This window comes from Opisthocomus hoazin, chromosome 3 (assembly GCF_030867145.1).
Source record: "Opisthocomus hoazin isolate bOpiHoa1 chromosome 3, bOpiHoa1.hap1, whole genome shotgun sequence".
NCBI lineage: Eukaryota > Metazoa > Chordata > Aves > Opisthocomiformes > Opisthocomidae > Opisthocomus > Opisthocomus hoazin.
The window spans coordinates 54,609,026-54,630,236 of record NC_134416.1 but is presented as its reverse complement, the minus strand read 5'-3'; the positions used below and the strand labels follow the sequence as shown (position 1 = coordinate 54,630,236).

General features: G+C 40.7%; 1 protein-coding gene across 1 annotated transcript in view; it reads left to right on the top strand.

The window, feature by feature from the left end:
• LAMA3 (laminin subunit alpha 3) overlaps positions 1 to 21,211 on the top strand; it is a 121,133-nt gene that overhangs the window by 12,207 nt on the left and 87,715 nt on the right. Inside the window, exons 3-8 of the mRNA XM_075416313.1 lie at positions 5,308 to 5,425; positions 6,048 to 6,166; positions 7,736 to 7,906; positions 12,461 to 12,558; positions 14,020 to 14,135; positions 18,009 to 18,127. Coding sequence (XP_075272428.1) covers positions 5,308 to 5,425; positions 6,048 to 6,166; positions 7,736 to 7,906; positions 12,461 to 12,558; positions 14,020 to 14,135; positions 18,009 to 18,127 — 741 coding nt within the window. The remainder of the gene's footprint in view (positions 1 to 5,307; positions 5,426 to 6,047; positions 6,167 to 7,735; positions 7,907 to 12,460; positions 12,559 to 14,019; positions 14,136 to 18,008; positions 18,128 to 21,211) is intronic.

The window sequence follows — 21,211 nt, the reverse complement described above, 5'->3', positions numbered from 1 at the left end:
CAGTTTCATCTGCAAAACACATTGTTGGGGATTACCAAATACTGACTGTCAAGAGTGTATTATTAAGCCTCTGGATCTGCAAGGGTACCTCAAGTCCTGTCGAGAGGCTACTGAGGAAAGGGGGTGCTGACCTCTTTGCAACCACAAGAAATCAAAACCTTTCATTTTAAACAGAGTACAGGGGATTTTTATTTCGTTTACAGAGTTCGTGATTTTTATATCTTGGTCTTTGAGGAAAAATCAAGGTTCAAGACCTGAAGGCTTCATTACATTAAGAAACTAATGGACACGCACACACCAACCCTGTGAAATCAGTGGCACTATGGTGTGTGTTCCGGAGCAAGTGCTAAGCACGGAATTCATGCTTTCTTGAATCTCACTCCTGCATTGGTCTGTGTCTGAGATGTTTAATTTAGCTACTGAGCGATCATCAGATTTCTGCCTCTTTCTCACTTTCTGTACTAACTTGTCCAGCAAGTAGAGGAAGGTTGGGTGTCTGCTAATGCAGGGCATTTCGCAGAGGTCCTTCAGTGCAGGGACCTCACTGTCTTCTGCGTAATGTGCAATGTCAGCCACAGCGACATTATTCGGTATGGTGTCAGAAGCCTAGAAAAACGGTCATATTACGTTGAGGGAAGTTTTGGTGGTACAGATATGTCTGCTAATACAGTTTGAGGAAATGCTACTGTGCTGGAAACAGCTGTTCTCCGTACTTCTACAATTCAGATTACACGAAGAGAGATTGTTGTTGATTCTCTTTGAGCACATCTTGAGATATATAGAATGCCTCAGATCGGTGATCTACCTGGCTTTAGTTGTGTTCTTGTTATTACTGCACTCCAGGAATTTTTATTCTGCGTGAGCTGAAAAGGGAGAACAATCCTTTGCTACATGTGCAGCACACATCTTTCTTCCATTTGCATATGTATTTCAGGATTCAAACATATCTTGGAAATTCTTCTATTTAAAGAGTTGATTGAACTTTTAAGGAGAAAATGGAGAAAAGATTTTGAACTGCTATTGTTGTAATTTTTAGAATTCTCATGAGAATGCAATGGGTCATAGGCAGTTTTCTTTCTAAATAAGTTAAAATAAGTAGTATGCATGCTGTTAGAGATTACTAATATTGTATCATCAACAATAATGGTACAGTGTGATTCTCATTCAATTTAAATGAGCTTTTTTTAAGACAGTCTTAAATTCACCTATAAGGACTTGTGTAGAAATGTTTCTGTCTTTATAATGTAATATTGGTAATTCCTAACACTGAATTCTGATTTCCATTCTCAGATGAGCAAGACATTTTGCTCATTCTACTGGATGATTTTTAAAAAATTTATCTAGGTTTTTATAAATCTTCAAGGTCACTGCCTGCAAGAGCATTTCAAATCTAATCAAACTTGAGTGAACAGCAAGAGGTCACGTCAATATGAAACTTGTTAAATTCCAGCTCTTGACAATCCATTGGTTTGATCCATGCTGCTAGAGTGCAGCAGGATATGGTGTTGGGACATTTATAGGAACACTTCCTCTTTCAAGCATGCATTTCCAGAGTGGGTTGTTTCCATTTCTGGAAACAAAATGCTGTTTCTACTTTTAAACTTAATTCTTTATTCATGTAGGGAAATTGTCAGAATTTTGATTAAGCGATATTTCAGATTTTTTTTGGTGATTTTTTTAACTATTATATAATTACACCAAAAGAGAGGTTATTTTTAATGCTTACTTACATTTTTAACACTTTAATTTTTTTTTAATGAAAAAAATTTGACTTAAAAGCAACCAAATAAACATGTTATCGAAAATGAAGAAACTCACTTTTTTTCCCAAAACTGAATGACAGAAGAAAAACATTGCTTTTAGTTTATTATGCCTTTTTTTCAGGGTGCGCCTTATTTCTGGCAATGCAGTGGGATCAAGATTTAAATTAGTGAAATGCCAGCTTAGAATATGTGCTTAAAATTGGTTTTGATGGTTGCTTTTCTAGGTCTTATGTCAGCAAGGTTACTCTTCTGTCTTTAGTTAGGATTTATTTGCTAATCCGAGGGTTTTTTTCTTCCATTGCTGCCTCATCAGATCTGGAGAGAGACCATTCATCAACTTGGTCAATATTCAATCATAGTCGAAATTTGAATTTTCAAGTGCTATTCTGCATCCTTGATCCAGGTCAGAAGCAAATTGTTGGCAGCCATGTGAAGTCAGAAGCAGGACAGATAATAGGGTTGGTGACTTAAGTTTTGGTGATAAATTGTTGTCAACTAACACTAATTTAATTTTCATCAAGACCTATCCCTGTCCCCTTTCCAAATGTGACTGTACAAACCCAAGCAGTATTTCAGAAGTATGAAATGTAAGGAGTGCTGTATGTGAGTGAAAGGTTTTCATATGGAACAGCAGTTTGAAGTTACGATACATTTTTTCTTCCATTTTGTGGTTTGCATGGATGTATGCAAAGTGTGGTGCTGGGAGATAGTTCTTTAAGCATTGGCAGACTTGCAGAGTTCCTGATATAATACACATATTGGACAGTACTTCGACTTCACGCGCACTGAGTAGTCATGAGCTTAAGCAACTTCAATAGCTGCATAACAGATGTGGCATACAGGTATTTGATGGGTGCCACATGCTGATTCAGCTGTGTTACTGTTGGGTGCCTTCCTTTTGGCCACCTTCTGTTTTAGATGCATATGAAAAGTTGTAGTACAGCAGACACTGATGTGTAAGTGAGCTTGACTCGTGTGTCTTCACCAGTGTGGAAGCACTGTGGAAATGGAATTTACTGCTAATATTTTGCTTACACTTATGAGGAGGTATCACCTGTTAGGAGAGACGAGACTGGCTGTGTCAGCACTTTGAGTAGCATCTGAGTAAAAGAATATAATACTACATGACAAGCTGAAACAGATGTCATCTGGTTTTTTGGAGAGTAGGTAGAAGGTCACTGGTGTAATGATTCCACAAAGTGGCTACAAGCAATGGGGCCCTGAAGAAGGCAGGACCTTTTCTATAGGCTTCCTTTGTTTCTTCTTGAGCTTTCTAAGCCATTTATCTTGATTAAATCTGTATCAATAAACACACAGAGTGTTATCCACTCGTATTAACATGCATGTAAAGATGGGACTCCCAAAGACCTTAAAACATAGGGGAAGCAAGCCTATGAATGGATAGGCAGTTGCCTGCCCAGTGCAAACCAGGTTTGAACAGGGCAGTGCCCCTTGGGAGGTTCAGCTGGCCAAAAGCAAGAACATGAAGCACCTTTTTTCAGTATTTCAGAACTATTATGCTTTCCTAGAAGGATACCAGTCTTCGCACCGAATGGCCATACTGGATGAGATGTAGTGTTCATCTGGCCAGTATCCCTACTATGAAACTTGCCAGTCAAGTAGCGGAAGTTACTTAGGCACTTTCTGTACTTGATGCTGTTGTCTAGTAAGTAATTTTCTGTATGTGGATACTGTCTGGCTATTTAGGTACCTAATTGAGTATCACAGGAGGTGAAGTTGGTGCCTGTCAGGCTGTGTTAAGTAGGCAGGGTAAATTCCAACACTAACATGAAAGGTTTTTTTCCCCGAGTTATCTCTCCGCTGACCTAGGTAAGCAATGTTCAGCAAATCAGCTGTTTCTGAAATAGGTTTCAAGGTACGACATCTGCTGCAGTGATGCCTTGGTGTGTATAGAACAGGTGGTTACCCTGGATAGTTGTACATACTCCATGAAACGAATGCATAACGAAAAAGCTTCAGTTTTTTCTTATGGGATGTGAGTTATTATCATGAGAGCATGCTCCACCAAGTCCCTGAATTCCTCCCATTCCTCCATGAGAAGGTTTTACTTCTGTGAATACTTTTGATATTCAGAAGCTGATGTCTGAAATAGATGTGTGAAGATCGAGTCTGCATGTAGCCGTATGACTGCAGTGTGCGTGTCGCCATGGGATCGGCATGCACAGTACTGGTTAGGGACAAATATTTCCAGGTATCGGCTCCACTGCGTTGTTCACCATTTGCATCTGGCTCTTGGTGGCCCCAGCTGACATGGCAGCTATTGAATTGGTCCTAGCTGGCAGCTGAATGGGCCAGGCATGGCAACAGATGTTGTTCCCAGTTTGTGGTTGGGAGCTTGTGCGCACTTGTGGCTTGGAGTCTAATAAATAACCTGTTCAAAATGTTACCTTCGGGGTTATGACATTTGTGATGTTTGAGCAAAGATAAACTGCATGGGTGCATTTGATGTGAGGGCCCTGGCCGCAGTTACTTGACAGACTGTAACACCCTGCCTCCCCCACCACAGTAAGAATCTCTTGCAAGCAGATGATTCTGGACTGAGGTTGTTGAGTAGGAAATTCCGGTGCAGCTGCGCTTGAATATTGGCTGTACCTCAGTATCAGATGATTTTTATTGACAGCTCATATGCATGTTGTGGTTGTTTAAATTCTGAATCAATCTGCGTTCAGCCTTTTGTGTAGAGGCAATGTTACTGATGTTCTGGCTTTTATGACTATGGACTCTGTCAAGAGGCTTACAGTAAGATTTCCTTTCTTGTGAAATCCATTTTTGCTCTACTCTTTGGGAGCTTCCTGTCTCAGTGGTCTCTCGCTGTGATACACAATGAGCACCTAAAGAAGCTGGACGGGACTCTTGGCCTTGGGAACCTTGAGCTGATGAAGCTCTTTGAGCTGTTTCAGACAATGAATGAGATACCAGTCATAAGAATCTCTCCTGTGTTATGTGAGACCCACAAAACTCTGGGGTGGCTTGCTTCTGTTACTTGGGAAGCCTGTCAAATGGCAAAATTATCTAGAAATACTCTTCAAGTGAGGGAACAGGTGGCTTAGATTACCCAGTGGAGGAGACCCAGTGTAAAGGGTGTGTGCATTTTCTCTTACATCATTATGATTTTCCTTAACTACAAGCACGATTACAGGATTGAAATGCAACACAGATGTACCAGGGTGTTGCAAAAGTGTCTTAGTTCAATGATGTGTTGATGCTAACTTTTAAAGGTTAAGTACTATGCCCTTAACACACCCAAGCAATCAGTCATGTGCAAAATAGAGCTGTTCTGAAATGTAAGAGATGGTGTTTAACACAGTCCTGTTGCAGCTTCAGTAACGTATTGGAGCATGTTGCCAGGTGAGGTAGCCAGCTGACAGTCTGGCCTGTTATTTTAATAGGAATGAAACTGCAGAGGATAATCTTCTCATTGTACACTAAGGAAAAGGTGTTTATTGCCATTGGTTTTAGTATTGCAGTACTTTTATAAAGTTCAAAAAGCTCCTGATAAGACCTATGTATATTCTGTTACCAGCTCTTCCATGTTGCCTATATCCTTATCAAGTTTGCAAATTCTCCTCGTCCAGATCTCTGGATCTTAGAAAGATCAGTGGACTTTGGAAGAACTTACACTCCCTGGCAATATTTTGCTCGTGAGTATCCATCCTTGTGTCACTGCTCTTTTGTAGACAGGTTTCTTTAATCATTCACCCAGTAGCAGGAGAATGAGACCATGGGTCTTGCTGGCGATTTCAACTGCAGTGAAGACAGTGAACGTCAAATACATTTCTCTTGTCTTAGTTATCCATAATAAATTAGTGAAAAGAATGTAACTAAAAAGGAGTATGATATTTTTAAAATGTAACTCAACCCATTAATATTTTTCAGTCTGTTGGGATTTTTTGTTGTGTTTTGTTTGTCTTGGTTTTTGGGTATGTCAGAAATGCAGCGTCCTTCATCCCATGGGACCCTGGACCTCCTTGCAAAACTCAAAGTGAAATGCAAGTGCAAAATCTTGGAGTACATCTCTAGCTTTTTTGTGACGATATGAGAAATACTGTGCCATGTCTTGTCAGGCACCACTGAATTGCTTAGGAAGAGAAATGATTTGTTTTCGTGAATTTCCATTTTTCTTTGAGTGACACAATCACTGTTGTTATTCAGTTACGGGGGAGAATGGAGCTGAAAGCACAGGGGATACTCCTTTGTTAATTTGAATTAGAACAATAGTGTTTATTTTCACATATAAAAATAATTTTGTTCTCACTTGACTAGACTCCAAAGCAGATTGCTTGGAGCACTTTGGAAAGGAAGCCAATCTTCCGGTGAGGAGCGACAGTGATGTCCTTTGCACCACAGAGTACTCACGCATTCTGCCTCTTGAAAACGGAGAGGTAAGTGCTTTTAGAAAAGTAACGTGTAACACTGGAAGCAAACAGCATTGGTTTCAGAAGTTTGCTGTGTCAATGAAAGCCTAGAACTGGTAGTAATTTTTCAGCTATGACTGCTTGAATCTGCATGAATAGTCCATAACTAATCATTTAAGTAGCTGGTGAGATTTTTGCAGGGTGAGCTGGCTCCTCCTAACTTCCACCCTTCCCTGTGGGGCTAGGGGCTGCTCAGAGCCACCTATGTTGATTTTTATCATGGTTTAAGTACCTTGCTGTAGCCATATGCATTTGGAGGTGTTGACCGCATTTTCTGAATGCTTCCAATGTACATAGCAGAGCTTACTGCATCAGAATTGCTCATGGGAGTAAAGGCTGTAGAAACAGATATTTACCATTCAAGAATAAGTAGCTATTTAAGAAAAAAAATCTACAAAATGCTACCTGTTTATAATATAATACATGTGTTTGGAAAACACTGCTCTGATTTTAGCCGTTGTTCCTTGCTGGGCAGAACGGTGGCTTGTGTCATTGGAATGAATGTTAAACTCCTGGCTGTGCTGATGGCTCCTGCTGCCGTTCTCCTTTTACACCTGGTGTGGTCAGAATCTGGATCTGAACTCCTCCAGAGTTATCCAGAGTTTTGAGCATATGGATCTGGGGTTGTCGTTTTGTATTAAAGTAGAATTTGTTTATTAACATATCTGTAATATTTTCCTCATAAAATATTGTAAAGAATAATTTCCATAGAAGAACACTACTAGAGCCGTCCTCTATTGCATGCTGTATGACTTTTCCTAAAGGAATCGTGCTGCAATCACAGCCATCACCGTTCCCTTGTTATGCTTCAGAGTATAGGAGCCATCTGAAAATAGAAATCTGGTATCTGATTGGTCATAAGTAAATGAAAGTCTCTTACTTAGTCCTCTACATGCACACCGGATTGTTAATTTAATAGAGATTCATGATTGCTGGGCTGCTGGCATCTGTCTCTTTAAAAAATAAAAAAGTACCAGAGCCCTTGTTTTGAAAGTCAGATAAACCTGCTTTCATGTGAGGGAATTTTCTAAAGCAACACTGTGTACTTTCTTCCAAAGGACCATTAATATGCTCCCAGGCACTGGACCTGGTAACAATAATATTTTCCCAGAATGTTTGTGCCTTAACCCAAAAATAAATGTGCTTTGGGAAAGAGCCAAAATCTGATGTTTTTATTCAGGCAAAACTCCCTTTGACACTATCAACTGTTGATATAACTATTTGCAACTATTCCTATTGGGGTTTTTTCCTGTTAAAACATGTACTTTTTGTGTTTTATACCTACTGTTTTCAAAACAGACAGAGGCACACTTTTTCCTGATGTGCCATGTGGGTAATGAGAATTCAGGAGGGTCCAAAACTAACAACACTAGTTTTCCCAGTGTCCTGGCTTCAGTATGAAATGTGTGGTTGTTACTCCAGGTATGCTCAGAAACAATAGTAAGTTTTTGGATTCTTTTATTGATTTTGCTTTGTGTTACTACTGACAATTGCAGCTGATACATCTTAACAAAAATGTGCTTACTTCTTTGTTAGATTGTAGTATCTTTGGTAAATGGCCGCCCAGGAGCAAAAAACTTCACTTATTCCCCTAATCTTCGAGAATTCACAAAAGCAACAAACATCCGCCTTCATTTTCTCAGAACTAATACGCTGCTCGGACACTTGATATCGAAAGCTCAACGAGACCCCACTGTAACCCGCAGAGTAAGTACCGTTTTCACCGAGATATACTCAACAACTGTATTCAGTGTGTTAGAGACCTAAAAATAATAAAATATTTTAACAACCAAATTTTACAGTGACCCACCTTTAAATCTCCATGTTTTCTCCAGGTTGATTTGAGACAAGAAGGTGACTGGGTCAGCACGGATTTATAGAGGGGAAATAATGGTTAATGATTTTTTAACAGACCATCTTCTTTCCCAGTTTTTTAATATGGAAGGAAATTGGGTGCATCACGGGAGCTATAAGGAGCCAAAGCGGAAGTCTTCTAAACTATCTTACACAGGGCTGAGGAACTAAATCTCTTCGGCTTTATTTGACACTACTTTCCCTTATTTACGCAAAGAAGGATTTTCAGGAAACAGTACCTGAGTTTCTGAAGGAGCAGGATTCCAAGGGCGTACTTGAAAGTGACTGTCTTCCCACAAATCGTTTGAGATGCCAAGGCGTCTTCAGTGGATTTTGGGTTATCCAACAGCTTGAAAGTCAAAGTCCCACTCCCATTCAGTGGGGAAGTGTAAGGAAATTCAGCTCCCTCAAGGGAGTACCACATAGAAATTCATATACTTAGAGAGATGGCAGATTCATATTGTATTGTTATTTTTAACCTTTTCATTTAAAATGAAGATTTGGTAACAATTGGAGGAAACCCTGGGGTGAGGCAGTGCACAAAAGTGTGTGAGAGTTTCTGCAGCAAAAAAACATAAAACTATTCCAGTTACTTGATAACAATCCCATAAAGTGCCTTTATTGTCTTAAGTAAATTTTAAGATGTTGCTCACAGGCAGATGTAAACACAGTATTTAGTTTACTTGGCAAGCAGCACAGCTTCAGTGTAAGAAACTTCTGATGCTATCATAGCCATGGTGAGTAAGATAGGTGAATGAAACGTCGAGTGTTTTATGAAATTGTTAAAAGAGAACACAAGTTTTCATTGTAGAGACCTGCCAAGTCTAGGAAACAGTTAATATTCTTAAGGAAAATCTTTGTGTTAAACTTACTGTAGAAACAGATGAAAACCAGACCAGTTTTGTTCTCTTATCCAAGTAACTGCCTGCCTTCCCCTGTTAATGGTTTGAGTTCACGACACACTGAATTATATAGAGTATGTTCTGTGTCTACACTGTGGCAGGTCGGCCTATTAATCATTTTGGCCTGTTACTAATTTGTCTTATTCCTGACCAGTGACAGTACAATTACTGTTAGTAGTGAAGCGTATCTCTGCAAGGCTGTAGGAAACTATAGACTGGGTTGTGAAGACTCTTACGCAAAAAACCAGTCAAATACTTTTTCAGCTGTGCTGAAAATGTTGAAAGCATAGGTTTTACTTACAGTATGAAAATGGTATGCACACTTAAAAGTTAATGTGTATATTTGAATAGGGATAGTTCAGAAGGCAAAAAAGATTTCCTAGTCTGTATATCCCATCTACTGTTCTTCACTTGCCTAGAGCAGAGAGGTAGTTGGAAAAGCTCCCTGCCTTGGGGAAGCATCTCGTCTGTGCCCAGCCAACTCCACCTACATAAAAGTAGAAAAAGTATATGCAACTAAAATAAATCACAGAATGGTTGAAGTTGGAAGGGACCTCTGGAGGTCATCTGGTCCAACCTCCCTGTTCAAGCAGGGTCACCTAGAGTCAGTTGGCCAGAACCATGTCCAGAAAACTCTTGAGTATCTCCAAGGGGGGGATAATGCACAACCTCTCTGGGCAACCTGTGCCAGTCACCCTCACAGTGAAAAAGTGTTTCTTGATGTTCAGAGGGAACCTCCTGCATTTCAGTTTGTGCTTATTGCCTCTGGTCCTGTCAGTTGGAACCACTGACAGGAGCCTAGCTCCATCTTCTTTGCACCCTCCCTTCAGGCATTAGTACACATTTATAAGTTTCACCTGGAGCCTTCTCTTCTCCAGGCTGAGCAGTTGCATCTCTCTTGGGCTTTCATCATAAGAGAAATGCTCCAGTCCCTTCATCATCTTTGTGGCCCTTCATTGGGCTCTCTCCAGTATATCCATGTCTCCCTTGTACTGGGGAGCACAGAACTGGACGTGGCAGTCCAGGTGTGGCCTCACCAGTGCTGAGTAAAGGGCAGGGATCACCACTGAGAGAGTCTGTATATACCACTTAGAGGGGATGTATTCTGAATAGAGTGAGCACAGGACATGTACCTGCATAATGTTTTGACCCTTTTTCTCCATTCTTCAATGGCATTAAATCTGCCTCTTTAATTTTTCTGGGGGTACATAGAGATCAAGATTTACGACCAGCACTCCGTTCTGCCTGGTGCTTTAAGGAGACAAGGAAATAACTTCTGAGCCACAGAAATGTATGCAGAAGTTACTATTGATATGTATACAGTAATGATATTTTCACTGAGTTGAATCAATTACATTCTTATCTGCCGTTGCCTGGATGCCTGCAAGGCGTGAGGATGAGATACAAAGTGTTTCAATTTCAGGTCACAATTTCAAATCCAGCTTGAGTCACAAGTGATTTTGACCAAGTTGGTGATTGTGGTCTCTTTCTAGTGCTTAGTGATCATGTCTGACTGAATGGGGAAACTGCACTGCCCATACCACCATGTCCTGTTGGTTGGCCAGACCACACCCCGTCTCACAAATTGATGCTTTGATGGTACTTTACATCTCCATCCTCAGGCTGGCTTTGAACAAGCTTTGGGCTTGGGTATTGGTGGCTGTGTAGCTGCTGGGGAGTGGAGAGCTACAGCAATACGCCTTTGGTGTGAGCTGCAAAAGCCTATTGCTATCAGGCGCTCCATGGGTGGTGGTGTAGTTTAACCTGGCAGTCAGCAACTAAGCACTAGACAGCCCGCTCGCTCCCCCCTCCACTTCCCCCCCCAGCGGGATGGGGAGGAGAAATGGACAAAAGGGGAAACTCGTGGGTTGAGGTAAAGACAGTTTAATAAGACAACAAAGAAAATAGTAATACTACTACTAATGATAATAATAATGATAATAATGAATATGCAAAAGAAACTATGTGCAATACAATTTTTCTCATGACCTGATGACTGATTTGCAGCCAGTCCCTGAGCAGTGATTGCAACTCAATTGTAAATTTTGCAAAATTCCCCCAAAAACCCAAACTTCCAGAAGAGTTATAATTCCTCACCAAGAGAGGATTCGAACTCATGGAAATGAGACAGAAAAATTCCTGCCCGGTGGCCAACCCCCATTCATAAATGAGCGTGACGTCTATGGTATGGAATATTTCCATTGGCCAGCTTGGGGTTGGCTGTTTGTCGCGTTAAAAGGGAGTAAGGGAGTCTGATAAGTGGCAAAAGGAGAGCCCTCCCGTTGAGTCACGAGGTTCAGAGCAGACCCCGTTGCATTCTAATCTCTCTCTCAAAGGAAAGTCCAGGTGCAGCTGGATCTACTCCTAGTCCCAGACTTCGTCAGTGGTTTATGTCTAAAGGGTTAAGTGTGTAGCAACTTATCAGGTTCAGCTTGCCTGTCAGAGCCCCTCCAAGGACTTTTACTGAAACAGTTTTGCGAAGTTAAAACAACAGGTAATTTATTCAAGCAACAGGTATCACAGATTCGGAATTGCCGTTGATAAATGCACTGTCTACAAAAGTTGAGCTCAAAGGTAATGGTTTAGTGCTTTAGTTAACAATGTGTTCCTGGGAATATGTCTGACAAAGTCAGAGGTGTGACTCTTACAAAAGGCGTCCATTCTTGGGGGGGGAAGAGAAGTTCAGGCTCGTCAGCCTGTCCTCAGGTAAAGTTCTCGCTTGGCTGCTCCTCCCAAAGAGAGTTTTCAAGTGCTAATTTTTATCTGTTTGGAAAATCTTTTTGCGAGGTGGTCATTTATTGTGTATCGATTGGCTCTTGGCATGGAATGTCGCATAGTCAGAAGCAGGACTCAGCAGTGTGACACGCCTTCGGAGCGGGCATCTTGGTATGTGCTTCTGGGGCCCAACTGTGCTTTATCCGAAGCAATCTCTGGCTGCTCTGGCTGCTTGGCCTCCTCAGATCACTTGGTTTACAGTGATGGGCTATGCCCCCTTACTTCTGTCTGATAAGATAAGCACAAGTCAATTGCTCCCTTTGTTAATTCTTAGGCTCTTGTCGCCTCAGCCCGAGCATGTCTTTTGTCTTGCATTTGACAAGTCCAGCAAGGCCATGGATTACACTATTTGGCTATGCTCCCTCCCAGCTTCTACACACCGGCTGATTAGCCGAATATGGGAAACTTGAAAAAGTCCGTGATTTCATAGCAACAACTAAAAACATCAGCGTTCTCAACATTCTGCTTGTACTAAATACAGAACACAGCAGCCACGGGGAGGAAAATTAACTCCATCCCAGCTGAAACCAGGACAGGTATTGACTTTGATTCGCTGGTACTCATACTGAGACATCAACAGAGGTTTGACCACTGGCTGCCTCACTTTGGTCTTTTGTAAAATCATGCCTTTGAAATTCTGATAAGCAAGGTTTGACAATCTGATGTTGATATTTCTGACATAATCCAAATAAGGAAAGACCTATATGTACTTCTTGTGCTTGTTCCATAGTATTACTACAGTATAAAGGACATCAGTATTGGTGGTCGATGTGTCTGCTATGGCCATGCTGAAGTATGTAATGCAAAGAGTGCTGAAAACCAATATCAGTAAGTAAATTGAGCATAACATTAATTTAATATGAGAAAAAAAAATACATGAATGTGTTTAAATGACCTTTTTATTGTAGAATGATATAATCTTAGAGGGATTTTTCATTATATTTTAAAAACTAGAATCTGCTAATCATTGACAAGAAAACATGTCAAGAGCTATTGTATGTGAAATATAATAATAATAAGTCATTACTTAGATTTTTCTTTTTAATTGAAATAAGAGTTTGGCACTTTGAATAATTTCTTAGAAACCCTTAGTTCTTTTTGGAAGACATGGGTTGATATCACCTTCCAACAGCAAGAATTAGAAGCCAAACTGAAGAACAAAGTTAGTGAACTTCCTGGAGATATTGAACGTTATATCTGAGCTCAGCCAAGATCCAATGGCTTTCAGTCATTACTAGAAAAAGTAAAACCAAACTGAACGAACTATTCCCTTTCCCTATGAAGTTCCCTTTTCCTGTGAAATCTATGATCTCCATATTGATTTCACAAGGAGTTAGATCAGGCTCCACCGCTCATCTGCTGTAGAGAAATGACTGAATAATCAGACTGTCTATAACATATTTTAAAAGCCTGGTTTAAACCAGCTGTTGCTCTTACCCATGATAGCATTGAAACAAACTTTTATCAGGACAATGCAATATTTTCAGTTGTGTTTTAATGAAGTGTAAGTGGGCAGATGGATGCCTGCTTTCCAGGTGTCTATTCTAGAGAAAAGTAACTACAGAAGGTGTAAAATCTACTGGAATAGGATGGTTATGCTTGAAAATTTTATTGCCCTTTCATTATTAGACTACACAGATAAGAGAGGAATGTTGGAAAAGGCCTTTCCAGTCTCAAGGTCATTGTTCCTTCTGGTATTCAGTTACTATGCACGATAGTAAGGCCTAGCCCAGAATAGGAGCCTGCCCTTTGAATAGGCTATTCAGCTAAATCAAAATAAATATGAACTACATTTTCTTGATGAATAGTGTGCACGATTTTAAAAATACCAAGATGAAGTTATGATCTTGGTTTAAAACCACTAATAATATAATTGTAAACAAAGCATAATGAAAAAATGATGAAGGCATGCATATAAAGGTGATAAATATTTGGATTTACTGTAGATTAACAAGCTTGAGCCTTGGAATGAAGCTAAAATAGAATACATCCTAAACTGTTATGTATCATCCTGATTTAAAAGTTTCATATTCTAGTCTATTGAATCCAATTATAAATGTTCTTTATAAATAGTCTGTGCTAATAAACTCATAATCACATGGTTTAAGTAGTCAATCATGAAGAATCTTAGGAAAATTCCAAAATATTCTAGAATTACTGGTTGACCTCTTGACATATGAGCTTATGTCCTGTCCTTTTCACACTATGTGTAAGTCTGGGACTGCAATAAAATTAAGAAAAAAGTTTTGAATCCAGCTTCAGTAGAATAAGAGGCTTTCATTTCTATAGGTTTCAGTGTGAATGTCAGCATAACACTTGTGGGGAAACCTGCAATCACTGCTGCCCTGGATATAATCAGAAACAGTGGCAACCTGCAACAGCTGGGAGCACAAACATATGCGAACGTGAGTAGCCTGAAAGGTGCTAGGTTGAAAGGGACATTGAGAAGTGGGTGGGATTTAGCTGTAGCACACGTGCTCATGGAATGTAACTAGCACACTGCATGTTTTAACATCTTTTTTCTTTACTGAGAAAATTCTTTCCATATAGCAATAAGGAACAGGTGATGCAGTGAATATTATTGATGTTCTTCTGTCTTAATAAACAAAGAAAATAGTCGTATGTGTGAGCATATTACTTGAGAAAAGTGGAAGCCGCCTTGTAGTACATTGAGTCAGCATCTCTTCCCGGTCATAGCTGTCTGCTGACAGATTGTGGATCCCCATGAGTACATCAGAGACTATGGGTACCTTGTACAACCTCAGAAATTGCCTCCCCATCACCCAGCCTTGTGGCGTTTGGGATACAGAGAGATTGCTTAAGATTGCCACTGCTCACAGGCATTTGCCCTGCCCTCCGTTCTCCTGCCAAGGGTCGCCCCTCGCTGACAAGGCATCGGAGGGCACAGAGGCGTTCCTGATCGGGAGTCTGGGTAGTGCCATGCTTGCACCCTTTCCCATGCTGATAGTTGGGACTTTGGAGTGCTTTAGCCCCACAGACTGGCTAGTCAAGCTGGAGAAGCCCCTTGACCTTCTCCCACCTCCCGTGTTTCACTCTTTTGTTAAAGAAAATGACCACGCGGACCCCCTTTTGGTGGAGGGGTACCTGCAGTCACTGGCATCCCTTTGGCCAGAAACCAGCGAGTGTGGTACAGGCAGTGTCAGCGAGCTCTGTGCACATCCGATGCTGAGCAAATGTGTTGGCAGCCTGCAGTTTCGTTTCTGTCTGGCCTAATTTGTTTTCCTCATCAGCCTTTCCTGAGAGTTGTGTAGCCAGTGGGTACAAACTGTTAACAGGGGAACTTTTATTTGAAAGCCAAAGAGATGTACCTGTATAATTAGTCTGAGGAACAAAAAGGCGGCTTGTTTAATCAAAACTGCAGTATTGAGTGGTGGGGGGATGTTGAAAAAAGGCGATTAAAATGTCTGATAGGAGATAGGCATGCTGGGACACAGTTTTTGGACAATATTTGAAACTGCATTGAAATTCCCCTCTTTGAAAGGAAAACATTTTCTGCCAGGAAAGAGATAGACAAAGAGCATAAATAATGTCATGTTTTTTAAAGAATGAGATTATAGAAGATCATCTCCAAGATTCTGAGCCAAAACAACTTTGCTTCTAACTGCCTCGGAAAAAATACCCTTTTTAGTATGGATTGCTCCTAGCACTTTCAGGTGATTTGTTGAGAGCGCTTGCCAGGTGCAGACCTCTTCTCCTGGCAGCCAGCAGTGAAGGAATTAAAGCCATCTTGTTAAGCTTCCCAGAAGCCAGAGGTCCCTTGAGACAACCTGATTGAAAGAGGTTGGTGGGAACTTGCAGGGATAAGCCCAACATTCTGCTGTGAGTTTCCCAGTACTGTATGGGTCAGCAAATGGCCCAAAGTGGTAAGAAAATGCTTGGTGAGGTAGAAGGGGTTTCTGTTTCCCTGTGAGAGAAAATGCTATTACTATAATCAGAGTAAATAATTTCCCGTTGCTGTTAGATGATGTACTTGAGCTGTAGCTCACAGACTGTTTGCCCTAGAGGCACACAACTTTTATTTATAGTGTAAATCTCTTTTTTTTGGTTGGGTTTTTTTTTGGAGGTTGTCTTCTTTCCTTTTCTTTGTTAGTATCTTGAACCAGCGTCTCGCTTGTGTGATGTTCTATTTTCTTGAAGAATTACATGAATGAAAACCCCCAAAGATCTTTTCAGGCTATCACAACCTGGCCAGAGAACGCAGTCTTGACTTGTCTGGTTCTTGTCAGCAGACTGTAAGGGAACCTGATGGTAGGCCACAGCCTATCATGGCCACGGCCTCAGCTGTGTTGTTTGCAGTTTGTAGAAAACGTCTTCCTTGTGCACAGCTGTTCAGATACAAAGATCTAGAGGAGGTAACAGAGAATGCTCCAGTGTGCCTTCTCTTGTCTGTACAATTGTATGGCAAGGCATGGAGAATCAGTTGTCCCTGAGTTGTGCTCCCAGTCATGCCAGGTACTTGGAATAGAGTTTGGAAGGATTACTTCCCATATGCTTCCCTAAACATGAAGAATGTAGTTTCTGTTTTGAGGTGCTTTCAGGAACCCGTTGCCTTCCAGAGTATCTTGTCCGCTGCTCCAAATGAAGGGAGGATTTCCCTGAACATGAAGTCATGGCTTTATAAAGTCGTAACTTCAGGAATTTCCTGGGAAGGTTTCCCTGGAGTGCTGGAACATCTGTAATTAACAGCTCACCTAGTGCCCAGATGCTTGGGGAAGCCTTTTTTGCTTCCTGCATTCTTTTGAAAAAAGTCCCATTGTTCTGTTCTAGCAAGGAAAGAAGATCAGATCAGAAAAAAAAGGACACAAGATGAGTTTATGGCAAACCCATGGTCCTGCCCTTTGATTTGTTCTGTTTGCTTGCTAGTATGGTTGGCTCCTACTCAGAACTGTAGATCTGGAAGATTTCAGTGAAGACAGGCAGAGATTTACATGACCAACAGGAAGAGTTTAATTTTAACTAAGATGAGATATACATAACTGCTCTATAGGAAATTAGATAAATTATTTTCTGGGTAAATCCATCACCCTTTACTCAAACTGCATTTACAGGAACTGTTCAAGCATGGAGCTATTTTTCAGGTTACTTCTTGTCTGCAAGCAAGGCACAAACATTGGGCTGGCTCTGGGAGTTAAATTGCTGGGCCTTTTTGCCAAAGGTGAAACAGCAAAGACTTTTTGGGATTTGTGTCTCCCACATCAATGTAGGGAGATCGGTGAAGCCAGCTGATGAGTGTACAAGGCCACAAGTATATCAGTGGGTGTATCTCAGATGTTTTCAGTAGGTGAACTTCCTAGGCCAGGGCGTCTGTGAGGCTGATGTGCCTGCAGGCAAAGCCTCACAGCTGTCTCCCAGTCTCTTCTGAGCACTGCAATATTAACATCCGTTAGAAGGAGTTAGAAGTATAGTGAAACGTGTATGTAGAGATGGGTTCAGAGCCATTGTGTGTTCAGTTGTTACCTTTACGTGGCTTGACAGAAGGGAAAAGTAAAGGAAGGCAGCTAACCACAAACCACCAGAAGTATAATTTATCACGGTTGAGACAGTAAAAACCATAAACTGGGGAAATGAGTTATCTCAGTCACCTAATTCTGTCTTTTTCTAGATAATAATAATATGTTATTATTCTTGTTCTTAATACTGTTCTTCCTACCATACTTCTTGAAACCATGCTTCTTTTTGAATCTACAATTCTCAGGAAGTAGAAAGAACTCATACTTAAAACATATCCATTCAGAAGACAGCAGCTGGGTAAATGTATAGCTAAGTTTGTTCGTATACGTGTACCTACAGCTGAGTTCCTTGGTTTAGGTCTTTTTATTTAAATGTATATATCTTGTCTATAACTGTTTATTTTAAATAAAGATTTAGTGTACACAGCTTCAGCCCAGATGTATTTTTAGACATGAAAAAATAGAATAAACATTTGAACATATTTTTGATAATTTTTAAAAACTGCTGAGACCATTCTTCTGGGGCTTCCTAGTTCCACATTTGTGCATAAATATATTGTTTTGAGATGATAGAACTGCTGTCTCCTCTGAGAAGTCTAGCAGCACATTTTCCTCGTATCTAGACAATCTTACCATGTTTCTGGTGTGAAAATCCAGTTGTTGATAGGTAAATACGTGTATTTGAGCATACTCCGACACACCTGAGTGTATGTAAACATAAAAAACCCTAAGCTTCTTTTTCACCTCTGCTACATTACTGAATTCCAGCATTACAATGAAAGCTGACTTGGAATATTACTTTTTCAGCGTGCAATTGCCATGGACATGCCACTGATTGCTACTATGATGCTGATGTTGATCAGCGTCGAGAAAGCTTAAACGTCCATGGGCATTATGAAGGTGGAGGAGTCTGCATTAACTGCCAGGTAAAAAGACTGTTTGAGTCAGTTTAAATAATTTGAAGAAGGGCTACTGAAGTGGGACTGTGCCCACACCAATAGTTTGGAGGCTGACCAATCCAGATTACTCCATTTCTTTGGTATTGCTACTTATACTCAAAACAGGGGAGAAGGTATCTGAAAATAATTGACATTGTACAACTTCACTTGTTAATATATAAAAGACACATATAAATTGTATTTATGCTCAGTCCTGTGTGATTTGAATAAAGCCACACAATGCATCAATTAAATAAACTATAAAAAATTCCCTTTCCTGTTGTACAAACCCTGCCACTTCCCTGCTTAACAGAAGGAAGTAAAGTTAACCAAAGAGAATTCCAGCTCAGGCCAGCTGGTTCCTTACTGCAGCAAAACACAGAGGGCTCTCCCTCATCGGTAGGAGTAAAAGAGGGCATAGGCTGTACCAAGAAGGAAGCTTATAGGTGTTGAAAAAGCACAGTATCGTAGAAGGGACCTCTGGAATTCATCTAGACTAGTACTCTGCTCAAATCAAGGCTAGATGTAAAGTTATATCAGGTTACAACAAGAAAGGTCCAGTTGAGTTCTGAAAATTTCCAAGGATGGAGATTACACAGACTCTGGGTAATCTTGTACAGCACTTAAATCACTCTCATAATAAAGAGATTTTTGTTACTGTTCAGTAGGAATTTCCCCAATTGCAGCTTGTGACAGTTGGCTTCTGTCCTTTTGCTGTCCATGTCTGAGAAGAGTTGGCCCTGACTTTTGTGTAAACCCCTCTTAGGCAGTGGAAAACTGGCATAAGACACTTCTACTCACCTTGAACATCTCTAAGCCAGCCGAAGCCATGCCCTCAGTTTCTCCTTACATGCCACGTTCTCGAGCCCCATAACTGTCTTAAGGGCATGGTTGGATTGAATCAACAAATGTAAACTGGGAGTCAGAGACTTTACACTGTACCTGTCATTAATAATACGTTACTGAAAAGAGAAAGTGTGTCTCTCATCCTGAGTAACTTTTGTTCTACTCTGGCTAATTACTATCAGAAAGATCATACAAGGCTCTGATCAACTTAATCTAATCTTGAATTTATCTCTGCTGTGAGTGGGATTGAACCATCTGACCTCCTGAGGTCCCTTACAACCTAAATTATTTGCTTGTTCAGTGATCTTGGGGTTAAATACAGCCAGACTTATTTGGAAGTCTGTCTGCCTTTTGTTGTCAAGTCATCTGAAGTATCATGAGAAGCAGCTGACCAGAATGTAATTCAGAGGGAAAATTATCGTCAAGGTTATGTTCTTATGAAACCTGTGCATGATTTATGTATTACCATGCTGTGCATTTAAAAATATAGTTGTATTTAAGCAACAAAAAAAGGAAATATGCAGTAAAATTTATAGGGTATGTTTTCCATCTTATTGCCACAATGTAATCAGATATTGTACAAAAGGCAGCCACAAGAGAGAAGGGTTATTTTTACCAGATGAGTGGAAGAAATGTTCTTTGTCTTCCAGTTGACATTTCTGTGCAGAACTTCCTTCATACAGTCTGGTAAGATTTATCATGGTGGTTGTTCCTGTCAGTTCTTTGTTCATGAAAGAACATTTCTTTTATACTGCTTCCAGGATAGAAAAACGCATTAATCTAAATCTATGAGTCCTAGTTATGTGACTGATATTAATTGTTTGTAACATAATTTTGTGGAAGTTATGCTGGGTTAAATGAGTTTACCATTAATCTAATTGTAGCTTTTTTTTTTTTGCATGTAAAGCACATGGATTTTAATTTACTTTTTCTGCTTGTGCCAGGGGGAAAAAAGTATTAGGAATGGATGCCTGAAGGAAGAAGTGATAGGATTGAAATGTTGCATACAAAAATAGATTTGGTTTCTTTGAGTCTAATCACAAGGGAGCTCTGGAAACCACATAGTCAGGCCCCCTGGTCAGAGCAGGTCTAATTAGATCAGATTGCTCAGGGGTTTGTTCAGTCAAGCCTTGAACACCTCCAAGGACGGAGATGCCGCGGCCACTCATGGCAACCTGTTTCAGCGTTTGATCACCTTCATGATAAATTTTTTTCCCTAATATCTAATTGGAATTCTCCGAGTCTGTGTCTGTTGCCTCTCATCCTATTGCTTTGCACCTCTTAGAAGAGTCTGGCTCCATCCCCTCTGTATCCTCTGATCAGGTAGTTGTAGGTAGCAATAAGTTCTCCCCTCTCTTCTTAATGCTGAAGAGACCCAGCTGACTCAGCCTCTGCTTGGATGGCAGGTGCTCCAGTCCCTTGCCATCTTGGTGGCTGTGCCCACCCCTTGTTCACAGTGCCAGTCATCTTACCACAGAGAGCAGTAAGGTTGACTGGGTGTACATTACTCTAGGTAAATTTGTGTTAAAAACACCCAGTCATCTTCTTGACCTTCATCTGTCTAGAAATTGCTTCTAGAATTATTTATTCACTGAATCTCCTTCCCCAGTAAGCAATGGAGCCTTGCTCCCATTAGCTTTTATTTTGCTGCTGATGTGCTCCTAGAAACCTTTCTTTTTGCGCTTCACCTCCTTTGCTAGTTTTAACTCCAGTGAAGCTTTGGCTTTCCTAACTCCATTCCTACATGTGCAGGCACTGTCTTTGTATTGCCACCAAGTAGCCTGTCCCTGCTTCCACCTTCTGTGTGCTTTCTTTTTGAGTTTGAGATCAATCAGGAGCTCTGTATTTATCTGTGCTGGCCTTCTGCCATAGTTGCTCAACTTTCTGCATTGGGAAGAACTGTTCTTGTTCTAAGGAGACTGTCCATGAGAATCAACTAGTTCCTCTGGTCCTCTTTCCCCTCCAGAGCATTTTCACACAGGATCTTGCCAAGCAGATACCTGAACAAGCCAAAATCTGCTTTTCTGAAGCCCATGACTATAATTCTGCTATTTGTCTTGCTTACTTGTCTCAGGATCTTAAAATCCACAGTCCAGGGGTCACTGCAGCCAAGGCTGCCTTCAGCCTTCACATGTTCTGCCTCGTTAGTGGGTGTCAGTTTGAGCAGAGCAACTCCCCTAACTAGTTCATGAACATCTACATCCAGAAATTGTCTTTGATACATTC